The 12,500-nt window shown below is 40.4% G+C and overlaps 1 protein-coding gene across 1 annotated transcript in view; it reads right to left on the bottom strand.

Annotated features, from left to right (window-relative positions):
• LOC125298266 (adhesion G protein-coupled receptor L1-like) overlaps nt 1–12,500 on the bottom strand; it is an 84,384-nt gene that overhangs the window by 40,970 nt on the left and 30,914 nt on the right. Inside the window, exons 5-6 of the mRNA XM_048248968.1 lie at nt 6,133–6,147; nt 1,353–1,560 (exon numbers count right to left, since the gene is read on the bottom strand). Coding sequence (XP_048104925.1) covers nt 1,353–1,560; nt 6,133–6,147 — 223 coding nt within the window. The remainder of the gene's footprint in view (nt 1–1,352; nt 1,561–6,132; nt 6,148–12,500) is intronic.

Genomic DNA, 12,500 nt, shown 5'->3' with positions numbered 1-12,500 from the left:
GCAACCTATAGAGTAGGGTATGTATTTGATACATTATAACTACTAGGCAACCTATAGACTAGAGTATGTATTTGATACAGCAACCTATAGAGTACACTCTGTATTTGATACAGCAACCTACAGATTAGAGTATGTATTTGATACAGCAACCTATAGATTAGAGCAGTGTTTTTCAACCTTTTTTGTTGACACTTAAAAAATGTCCCACGGCACACCAACATCCCACGGGACATACCATAGCTTAAAAATTTCAAATAATACACAGATATCCTTATTATGCAAGACCTGCTCAATAAAACAAGCCCTCTGTTTCATTTGTAGGTGACTATATCTAATTTAATTGTTGTTATAAACTGGATGTGTGATGATTCTGTGAATACTGGATATGGGGCCCCCGTTGTACAATGCCTGCATACCACAAATAGTGCAATCATACAATCAATGAGAGCATGTGGCTATAAATTCTTTGATGCAACAGTTGCTTTTCTGGACCAGTGAGTGACATTTGGGTAATTTTCTGCGGCACACCTGATGATCTCTCACGGCACACTAGTGTGCCCCGGCACAGTGGTTGAAAAACACTGGATTAGAGTATGTATTTGATATAGCAACCTACATCATAGAGTATGTATTTGATACAGCAACCTATAGATTAGAGTATGTATTTGATACAGCAACCTATAGAGTAGAGTATGTATTTGATACAGCAACCTATAGATTAGAGTATGTATTTGATACAGCAACCTATAGAGTAGAGTATGTATTTGATACATTATAATTACTCGGCAACCTATAGAGTAGAGGATGTATTTGATACATTATAATTACTAGGCAACCTATAGAGTAGAGTATGTATTTGATACATTATAATTAAGACACTTTATGTGTATAAATCTGTCCACAAGCAACCTATAGAGTGTAAATTGCATTGATAATGTACTGTATGCATCTAAGACATTTCTGAATATGCAGTACAATAACTATAAATGCCAGAAAAGAATATGCATAATACAGTATCAATCCAAAATCAAGATATTAAAATTGTTCAACCCGAATTCCGAAAAAGTTGGGAAGCTTTGTAAAATGTGAATAAAAGAAAAAAAGAATGTTATCATTTACAATTAATGTCAACACTATATTTAATAGAGAATTAATGTCAACACTATATTTAGTAGAGAATAGTTCAAAGACAACATAACTGTTGAAGGAGAGCATAGCACTGTAACTGAATAAGTGGTGAATTCAATAGATTAACATACAGTACACACACACACACACACACACACACACACACACACACACACACACACACACACACACACACACACACACACACACACACACACACTCACTTGTAAGTGGTGGTGACGCTGTTCTGGCGGTAGTCGTCCCAGGAGGCGTACTCATACAGCATATCCGTCCTATAGGGCGTCCAGGGCATGACATATAGCCTATCACCCGCCTGCAGCGGGTCTTTACACCACGCCCCCGACTGATGCTCCGCCTCCTTCACCTCTTTAGCCTCCTGAACCCGCAACAACGTGCCGGGACAGACGAATACTGGAGAGGGGGATGGAGAGAGAGAGAGAGCGATACAGAGCGAGAGATGGAGTGAAAGAGAGATGAAAAGAGAGACAGATATAGAGGAGAGAGAGAGAGAGAGGCCAAAAGCAAGAGAAGTGAAAGAAAAGGGTGATGTGAGATGGAATAAAAAGGAAAAAGAGATACAGGAGAGAGGGATGAGGAGAGATGGAGTGAAAGGGAGATGGACAGAGAGGCCAAAGGTAGAGCAGTGAAAGAGGGGAAGAAGTGCAGAGGGGATACAAAAATACAAAATAATACAAAAATATAACAGAGTAAAATATAACAAAGAGAGTAGAGAGTGAAAAAGAAGAAAGGAAGAAAGGAATGGAGGAATAACAGGGACATAAATAAAGGAAAAGAGAAATAGTGGGAAGAAAGAAAGGGGGAGAGTGAAAGAAATATAATTACATCAAAGCCATGACAGGGTAAAGGCCCAAATGTCATCATGCATGGATAGTCACACTCACAGAAGCAAAAACACACACACACACACACACACAAAACACACACACACACACACACACACACCCAAACGCACGCGCACACACACCCACCCACCCACACACACACTCTCGTGACTACCTGCTCAGTCTGAAAAAGAAGACTGGGTGGAGGAAAGAATGAGAAAAAGCTAAACATCAATTGTGAGTGCAAGTCAGTGGAAAAGAGAGAGAGAAAGAGAGAGAGAGACAGAGAGGGCGAGAGAGAGGACATTTATGTGTGTAGATCATTTAAAAATAAATGTGTATAATATTTCATGTATTCATAATATGTTTAAAATTGTGTCATTTGGTTGACAAGCTTAATTTAACGCATTGTACACGTTCTGCATGTATTACTGCAGTAGTCCTTCTTTTGTGTGTGCGTGTGTGCGTGTGTGTGTGTGTGTGTGTGTGTTTGTGTAAACGTCCGGTGCTGGATGTAATATAAAGCATTCCCTGGGCTTTTCTTTTTTTCCCCCTTTCTTTTTTGCAAGCCAGAGCTATCGGCCATCAACCTCCTAACGCCAGTAATGTAAAAATGGGCAGGAACCAAATAAGACTGTCTGCAGACAATGCAATTCAATTTTGGTGCACAAATAAAGCGGGCTTGTCTCCTGAACGGGGCTACAACCACTTATGACCTTTGCCTGATCCTGCAATATTGTTTCCTGCTTCAGAAGTAGACATTTGACTCGTTTAAAATGAGTGGCTCACAAACCATGTTAACCGTTTCAGTGCACTTTTGATCACATTGCCTGATTGCCAGTCAGTCTAGGCAGTGGGCCAGATTTATTGGAATGAGACATCATGGGGGCCGTCATTGTCATGGCTGTGGTCATGTTAATTTCTCTGCATTGGTATCAGAGTGTTGTTTGATGACATACTCCTTTACTACACCCACTCATGAGCAAACAAGTACAAATCATTTACTCGTCATATCCTGCTCTTTCTCTCTTGAAACACCCTACTTCCATGTCAGTTTCCTCTTCCTTCCTGAGGATGGTTTGTAATGCTAGGTTTAATCAATTTATCACAGAAATTGCTTATTACAAATTGTTGAAGACAGCTGAATGTGAATATATTTTCTTTCTAATTTTCCCTTCCTACCCAAAACATCTGGGGGGCTGTATGAAACCTGCTGGCGGGCCTGATCTGGCCCCCGGGCCTTATGTTTGACACCCCTGATTTAGACAAATGACAGCTTCTCCAGCTAGGTCGTTAGTTATGCTAACTAGATGTTTGCACGGGCTTATAAAAATAAAAACAATGACGCTGTGTTATATTGTGTGCCGACCAGTGTAGTGTTAACACTGTTTAACTATATTTCACGAATAGAGCCATACAGCTAAATCCATAAATTGCTTCTAATTGTGTCTATAGAATGTGTCTTTAATTTTATGGGAAAATGTGTCATCAAGAAAGTAGTCTCTGAGAGAAAGAGAGAGAGAGAGAGAGAGAGAGAGAGAGGGAGGGAGAGAGAGAGAAGGAGAGAAAGAGAGAGAGGGAGAGAGAGAGAGGGAGAGAGAGAGAAGGAGAGAAAGAAAGAGAGAGAGAGGGAGAGAGAGGAGAGAGAGAGAGAGAGAGAGAGATTGCTACATTTTCTGTTTTAATTTGGTTAGCTGAGGTAGAATTGGACTGGTGGGCAGATGGGGGCAGAGCAAAGAAACCAGGAACTTCCTTTGGGATTAAATAAGGTGAAAGGTCAGGTTAGTTCAGACAGAGAGGGCTGTGATTGGCTCACTGAGCCGCCAGTCAAATCTAGGCCTCGCCTCACACACATACACACTCTCACACACAGACATACACACACCCAGCCTCATGCAGTACACACACATCTCTCTCTCTCTCACTTTCTCTCCCTCTCTGTTTCTCTCTCTTTAACACATACACACGGTCACACACACACACACACACACACACACACACACACACACACACACACAAACTTGTGCAAATTTTCATGAGGGGTTGGACATTCACAGGAACATGTAATATGACTGTTAACTGTCACAAAAGAAGGGGGTGTTTACATATTCTTAAAATATTTTATTCTAAATTAAAGAAAAAGGACAGATTGGATTTCTTATTTAGGTATTTATTCTATTCCTGGGGGAGGCAAAGGAATGAAAAGGACAAGTGAAAAAGGAGTGTGAGAGAAGGAGAGAACAAGTATCGAGGAGGAGAACAGAGTCGCTTGGATCTGGACAAACTGACTGGAGAACTGAATGGAGATTAAACCAGCAAGCAAATGAGACAAAAGGAACGAGAGAGAGAGAGAGAGAGAGAGAGAGAGAAAGAGAGAATACTAAAGAGAGAATGTGTGTGCATTTTGGTAAGCACCATGCCTACGTCATACGCATTAGATTAAAAGTAAGAGAGAGAGAGAGAGAGAGAAAGTGAGAAGGCTAAATAGAGTTTGTGTGCATTTTGTTTGCAAGGTACTTGTCATATTTATTACATTGAAAGCAAGAGAGAGAGGGAGAGAGAGAGGGAGAGAGAGAGGGAGAGAGAGAGAGAGAGAGGGAGAGAGATGGAGAGAGAAAGAGCTGATATGTGTAGGCATGGCAACAATAATTAAGTTTGCACTAATCTGAGCCTTTGAGTTTGAGTCTGTGTTGACATAGAACAGTGGTTCTCAAACTTGAGTTTGAGTCTATGTGTTGACATTGAGTTTGAGTCTATGTGTTGACATAGAACAGTGGTTCTCAACCTTGAGTTTGAGTCTATGTGTTGATATAGAATAGTGGTCCTCAACCTTGAGTTGGAGTCTATGTGTTGACATAGAACAGTGGTTCTCAACCTTGAGTTTGAGTCTATGTGTTGACATAGAATAGTGGTTCTCAACCTTGAGTTTGAGTCTATGTGTTGACATAGAACAGCGGTCCTCAACCTTGAGTTGGAGTCTATGTGTTGACATAGAATAGTGGTCCTCAACTTTTAAATGTCCCTTGCCATTGCTAACACACATGCATTCAAATAGTTATTGCTGTTCACAGTAGGAAGTCTAGCCAAAGCTAAGCATTAATAAATTGGCAATAGTGATATTACAACCTTTGTGGGATAACACCGTCATGTCATGATAATATAGTCCTCTGTGTTGTGCCATTGTCTATGCATTGTTTATTATCAAGAATTATAGTCAGCTGTTATGAACATAATCATGTTGTCCTACTATTCATAACACCTATAGTTGAAGAAGTAGAGGTACCATCCACTGATAGGTAGAGGTGACTCCTAAAAAAGTAACATTATTCCAAATTTCCAATCTAAATCTAATCTGAAAGCACAGCAGTAAAATATATTATCACTTTTGTTATTAGTTATTATTATTCTGTCTGTGGGCAAAACGTGCATTGAAGGGGTGTCTCAAAAACCAATCAGATTATTCGTTGGAGTCGCAACTCAAAAAGGGTTGAAATCCACTGGTCTAAACCTGCAGTTCTCCATAAATATTTACTAGCATGTACTTGTTGGTAAGTATGTAAGGCCTGAACTGTTATTAAACATAATAGTGCATTTATGTAATGTGCAAAATATTATACATGTGTGTGGATATGCTTTCTTAGTGAGCAAGCATGCATGTGTGTGTGTGTGTGTGTGTGTGTGTGTGTGTGTGTGTGTGTGTGTGTGTGTGTGTGTGTGTGTGTGTGTGTGTGTGTGTGTGTGAGTGCGCGCGCGCACACATCTGTGACTCCAAGTGGGTCTCTGTGTGTGTGCTTGCAAATTAGAATAATAATAGGAAAAAAACAAAACGCATGGGCAACACTTTCAGCTCGATCATATCTGGAGGGATTGCAGTGGAGTTACTGTGACAGAGTGATAGACAGAGCGATAGAGAGAGGGATAGAGAGAGAGAGTCTGACCAAAAGAGAGAGAGAGAGAGATCATAGGTGTAGAACAAAAGGTGCTACATCAAATTGGAGCACAACACAATAAGGGTAAGGATCAAGAAAGAGAGGAATAGATTGATACACAAAGAAAGAGAGGGATGGGGAGAGTCAAAGAGAGGGAGGAAGAGAGAGAAAGAGAGAGAGAGCGGCGCTATATGGTTCAACACGGTCTTTACCTTTTTGATCCACTTCTATTCAAGCGTCGGAATAAAGGAGTGAGAAAACGGAGAAAGAGAGAGAGAGAGAGAGAGAGAGAGAGAGAGAGAGAGAGAAAGACAAAGGGAAAAGAAAAGTAGCAAAGATCAAGAGATCAAGAGGAAAGAAAGGAGTTTAGGAAAGGTAGAGATTGAGAAGGAGAGTAAAAGAAAGAATATAAGGGAAGAAAGAGAAAGAGAGAGAGAGAAGAGAGAGAGAGAGAGAGAGAGAGAGAGAAAGTGAAAGAGAGATGCAGGGGAAAAAAAGACAGATTAGCATTTCACAGCAGACTCCCAGGATTTCTTTTGTTTTTCAAAAAAAAAAGGTCAAGTAGTGACAGAACATTGGTTTCATGGTTATATATAGGAGCGTAGATATGGACAATCTATGGAGAGAAAGAACGAGAGGAGAGTGAGAAAGAGGGGTGGGACATGGGACTGAGAGAGAGAGAGAGGGAGCAGAGAGAGCAGAAAAAAGATATAGAAAGACTAGAGAGTGAGAGAGAGAGAGTGTGAGAGAGAAAGAAAGGATTGAACAGATGAGGAATGGGAGGGTGGGGAGGGTGGGACTAACTACGTAAGTCTTATTGTTTTGCCCCGCCCTGTCATCAAAAGCCACACCCCTCCTGCCCTACACGTCCCCAAAATAGCCAACAGTTAATCAGTAAGAAAAACCAATGAATCATTTAACTTGGTCAATCGGTGACTTAGACATTGGTGGTTCACTCAATCGGTGAATTAAACATTATTGCCCCCCGTCGCCTGTGGACTCTGCACTCCTCCACTCCCTCCCTCCCTCCATCCCTCACTCCATCCATCCGTTCTTCTGTCAGACGTCCGTCAATCACTGTATCCTCCTAGATCCTACAGGGAAGAAATAAAAAAAGGTCCATCTTCTAGCGTGGCTGTGAAAATAAACTAATTAGAAAGAGAGAGAGAGAGAGACAGAGAGAGAGAGAGCACATTTGTTTGTGTCTGAGAGTGAAAAGAACAAGCGAGCATGATGGAAAGATGGACAGAGTGAGCAGGAGAAAGAGAAGAATTGAGAGAGGGAGGAAGGGAGTGAGAGAGGGAGATACACTGTGCTCATCCATCATCAACCTGTCACTTTCATCCTTGCCTCACGTTTGACTGCTTGCTTATTGACACTCATTAGCTCCTGTGGTGTTCAAATGTAAAAAAAGAAAAAATTGCATTCAGTGCCAAAAAAAGTTAAGCAAGATGAGGAGAGAGGAGAGATGAGGACAAGAGAGAGAGAGAGAAAGAGGAAAAGTCAAATATAGAATTAGATCTCATTAGATCACATGGTGTACTTACAAAATGAACAATGTTGGCTGGATTCCTTTAACACAGCATTGGGGCCGAGCTGTAAGACTACAGTATGAATGACATTATCACTCATGAAAAGCAATCACAAACCAATGGGCCCACTATCATCCTGCATCTACTACACCTCACGCCAAATCCAACTTTATTTAGATGACATTCTAACCCAGAGCGATTTACAGAGGACTAACTACAGGGGCCTGGAGCAAGACTTATAGTAAGGGCCTTGCTCAGAGGCACCCCTGTGGCAGACCCTGGTATCAATCCCATGTCCATGTCTCTCTGGCACTACACTTGGTCCTCACAAAGTCCTTTTATCCACTCGGTGGCCATATTGTAACGCTTTTGGGGTACTTGTAATGTAATGTAATGTAATGTACTTATCGGGCATCTATTTTGGCAGAAATGCGCATGCGCAAGCGCTAGGCACCTTCTCTATGGAGTGACAGGGGGTGTTAAATGTGTAATTGTGCTAGGACCTTCTCTATGGAGTGACAAGGGGTGTTAAATGTGTAAGTGCGCTAGGTAATAAGTGGCATTTCTCTGGCCAATTCACCATGTGATCTCATAAACAAACAAACAAAAAACATTTAGGATCAACTCCAGATAAGGTCAAGAGTATTCATAGATTCATAATTTATAATCTACTGTAGTATTTTAATTAAGATTGACCACATAAAAACTGGAGCCCAGTGCACTCGCCCCCGCCCCCCCTCCTCCTCTCTCTCTCTGTCTTTCTCTCTCTGGCTCTGTTTGAAAAGGAAGACAGCTGCCTGCTGTCTCCTTCTCTAAATAGAGAGCTGTCTCACTAGATTCAATTTTGATTGAATGCATCTTTTAAGAATGAGCGTAGCACTCTAGAATCTACGGTATGACGTTAGCAAAAGCCGGAACGTTAAACTAAACTAGCTTATGGAAGCTAGCAGGCTAATGGTAGAAATTAGTTTGATGGGCAGCACATATATCAGACCAGACACTATCAATGGTTACAACAATGGTATCAGATAGTACAGCATGTATTTCTCGCTTCTAATCTACAAATCAAAGCAAAATAATTCACACAAATCACATTTCAACAGATTCAGCAGCCATTATCAATGTCATCCGCCATCTTTATTTAGTTTGCTTTGCTTTCAGACGTTGCCGCAAAGGTTTATGGGTAGTAGGGAGCATGAAGTGAGCATCGATGCTGTCTTCAAAAACGACCGTTATTCAAAACGGCAGTGTTTCCCATTCATTGACTTATTTGTGGTGGCCCACCACAATATCAACATTGACCACCACACAATGATTTTCCAGGTTGTACTAAATTGTGCTAAAATCTGGTTAGCATCATAACCACGCTGTGCTAATTTGCGAAAAACTGTTGCATTCAAGTTAATTATGCAAACCTACCACCAAAAATTGTCAATTCTGTGGGAAACACTGAACGGTATTCGGTAATTTTAAGATATCTTAGAAGGCAACAATTTTTTTTCGGTTTCGAACTACACTTGTTGCCTAGCTCCCCAGTTAGATATCTTAAAGCGGTTTTTACTTTTTCGAACAGAGCCTCTGTCTCTCTCTCTCTCTCTTGGATTGCAGTACATGAACACACACACAAACAAACAAACAAACAAACAAACACACACACACACACACACACACACACACACACACAAACAAACAAACACACACACACACAAACAAACAAACAAACAAACACACACACACATACACACACACACACACACACACACACACTCAGACACTTATGCCACATGGAGACACTGAGAACCCTAATCTTACAAGACAGGTCAACTTGGACCAAACAGAAATGGAAAGAGAGAGAAGCAGAGAGAAAAGAATGAAGTCACTCTGTCGACATTTATCTAAGCTGAAAAGCACAACACATACAAAGACACTTGGCATGCTCACTGACTGACACACACACACACACACACACACACACACACACACACACACACACACACACACATATACACACTTATGCAAACCACCCACACTGACATTTATCTTAGGTGACAAACACACACACACACATACACACACACACACACACACACACGCACACGCACACATCCACGATCGACACGACGCACGCGACGCGACGACGAGACGCTATCAACACACACACACACACAACACAAACACAAGCTTTTTTTCTGCACTTGCATCCTGGGGTAACAGGACAGAATGTCACAAACACTTGTGTCTCCTTTGTCAGGTAGGAAGTGTTAAATAACGCATGTGTCACAAATCTGACTCTTCCGCTGTACATACCTACACACACTCACACACACAGACACACGCAAACAGACACACTCACACACACTCCACAAACACACATGCACATGAACTACTAAACCTAGCATTTCATTTTGCCACTCAAAACAAAGTGGTTGTTATAACACATATCACCCTACAGCATACAATATAGGATAGAAAACCCTTAAGGGTAGCCTGTTAGCCTGTGCTGTTGAAATGATTTTGGATGTAAGGGATGTGAGATTGAACCCACATTAAAAAAACAAATACATAATACAAATATCAATAATGATCATACAAGGGCAGGAAATGCCAGCGAGAAGAGGTGTGTTTTGAGTCTAGATTTAAAACTAGTGATAGAGGGAGCATCTCTAATGGAAGGCGGCAGCTGATTTAACAGGCGTGGTGCGGCTACCACAAAAGCTCTATCGCCTCTGCTCGAGTCTGGAGCGTGGAACACGCAGAAGACCCATGCTGCAGGATCTGAGGGACCTGGAGGTTGAGTGGTGGTGGATGAGGTCTGATATGTAGGGAGGTGCCAGATTGTTACCAGACTTATCCTCACTAGTACTGAGTCATCTCTATTTGGAGACATACTGTACTGTCGCAAGATGTCTGTCCCTATGACTGACTCTTCTCTATTATTGTGTTACATGCTCCAAATGTAAAGCACTTTGAGCTGCTATACAAATAAAGGTTATTATTATTATTATTATTATTATTATTATTATTATAGACAAGGATGTGGTAAAAGAGACTTTCCTGAAAATGAGACCACAACAGAGTGTGTGTGACCTGAGGGTATAAAATACTTGCTGTGAGAGAAAGAGTAGGGTATTTTTCCCCAGTAAGGGCTCAGCACAGCCAGGCTACTTCACAAGGGAAAATAATTTCACACATACATCCTTAGCAATACACATTCAGCACTGCCACATGAGCCTACATTTTACTCTATACTGTGGAAAGCCATTTTACACTTCCTCTGCAATACGCTTTTCATATTCTTTATCATTCAAAATACATTACATTAATTTTTAGCTGTAGAAAAACATACTAAACAAACTAATGAATGAACTTGCATAAAACAGAACTTTCAATGTTTTGAAACTTGAACTTTCAATGTTTTTTTTTTTTTTTTTTTAAACTACCACAGTCAGATTGCATGGCAGAGTGGTGTTGATGCGATAAATGGTAAGAAAGATTTACACTTAAAAATGTGTAAATGTTAAAAAGTGTATGAATAATGCAAATTGTATGCAAAGTAATGCAAATCAATATACAATATACTATATAATTCAAACATACAGTCTAACTATAAGGCTTCAATGAAGAATAAATATTTTCCTTGAGATATTCTAAGGTCACCAACAGCAGTAAGATATAGTTACAGACTAGCCTACATTTAAACAATCTGCATAAAAATGTTTTGATTACAGGCTTCTAAATGCCAAACATATCTGTTACACTTAGATAGCTTCCAGGCTTTTGTTCAAATTGTCAAGCAAGCCAGCATGCCAGCACATATCGAAAACTCTTGAGTGGTATAGGCACTGTAGCCAGTTGCGAGTTGCACGTTTGCTTCATCTTGATGTGCCCAGGAACAAGACTTAATGTTACTTTAAAATGATTTCCATAACTTCAATTGCTAATGTTACTTAGATAGGCTGATAGTGTTAAAATTGTTATATTTTATTTCAATTTGGACGTTTCAAAGGGACAACTTACATTAAAAAAAATATATTCAAATTCACAGGAAACTACAAGGAAACTACCAGGAAACGACTTCAAACAGCAATTTGAAAATGTACTTAACATTACCTTAACCAAACCCAACCCCTAACCACAACCATAAATTGTCATTAACAGAATGACAACAGATAGTTTATCTATAATCTGACCATCTGTTGACAGTCTATATAGGAGACCATCTAAGCCAAACCAAACAGGCAAAAACATGAACATAAACAGTTAATAACCCTTTTTGCAGATAAAATGTCATATAACACATCACAAACCAAATCCCAATTTAACCCCTGTACACTGATGTGCTGAAAGCAACCCTATTCAAGAACTGCAATGACAGTCTTGAAAACCTGGGACCTTGGGATCTGAGTCAACTTTTGATTTTTACATTTTCAATACAGCTAGCCCTACCCACAGAAAAGTCTACCCTCCACTGATACTGAATGAGAGGGCAAGTACAGGAACAGACGCAGCGGGGTTATTGTTGAGGACTCGCACATTGTGTCTCTAGCCTACACAGATTTCTATTTCGATATTTGATGATGATTATTACAAATATTGATGGGCTTTCAAGGACATTTCTCATCAGTTAGAAGAATTCCACTGAAAGCTTGTTTGAAGGGACATGTACAGTAGACCTAACAATTCACCCTAGCCCCTTCGAACCAAAATGAAAAAACGACATCCGTACCCCTAAACGTGAATGCTGAACACGGAGGTGTATCCAGCGAAGTGGAGAAGTGGGATTGGGCCTAAATGTGCCAGAAAGCGAGACAGAGATGGAGAATATGATAAATAATAATAAACTAATTAACAAACTAATAAAGTAAGGAGAGAGAGATGAAGTGCATGACAGCAATAGTAAGACACACATACACACACACACACACAGAGAGAGAGAGAGAGAGAGAGAGAGAGAGAGATTACAATATAGTTGAAAGAGGGAGAAAAGGGCAAGAGCAAGATAGATGAAGAGAGAGAGAGAAAGGGGAGAGAGAGGGTGATAAATTCAA

The sequence above is a fragment of the Alosa alosa genome, chromosome 7, assembly GCF_017589495.1.
Source record: "Alosa alosa isolate M-15738 ecotype Scorff River chromosome 7, AALO_Geno_1.1, whole genome shotgun sequence".
In the NCBI taxonomy this organism is placed as follows: Eukaryota; Metazoa; Chordata; class Actinopteri; order Clupeiformes; family Clupeidae; genus Alosa; species Alosa alosa.
Note: the sequence above shows the minus strand (reverse complement) of the source record. Positions and strands in the feature narration are given on the sequence as shown.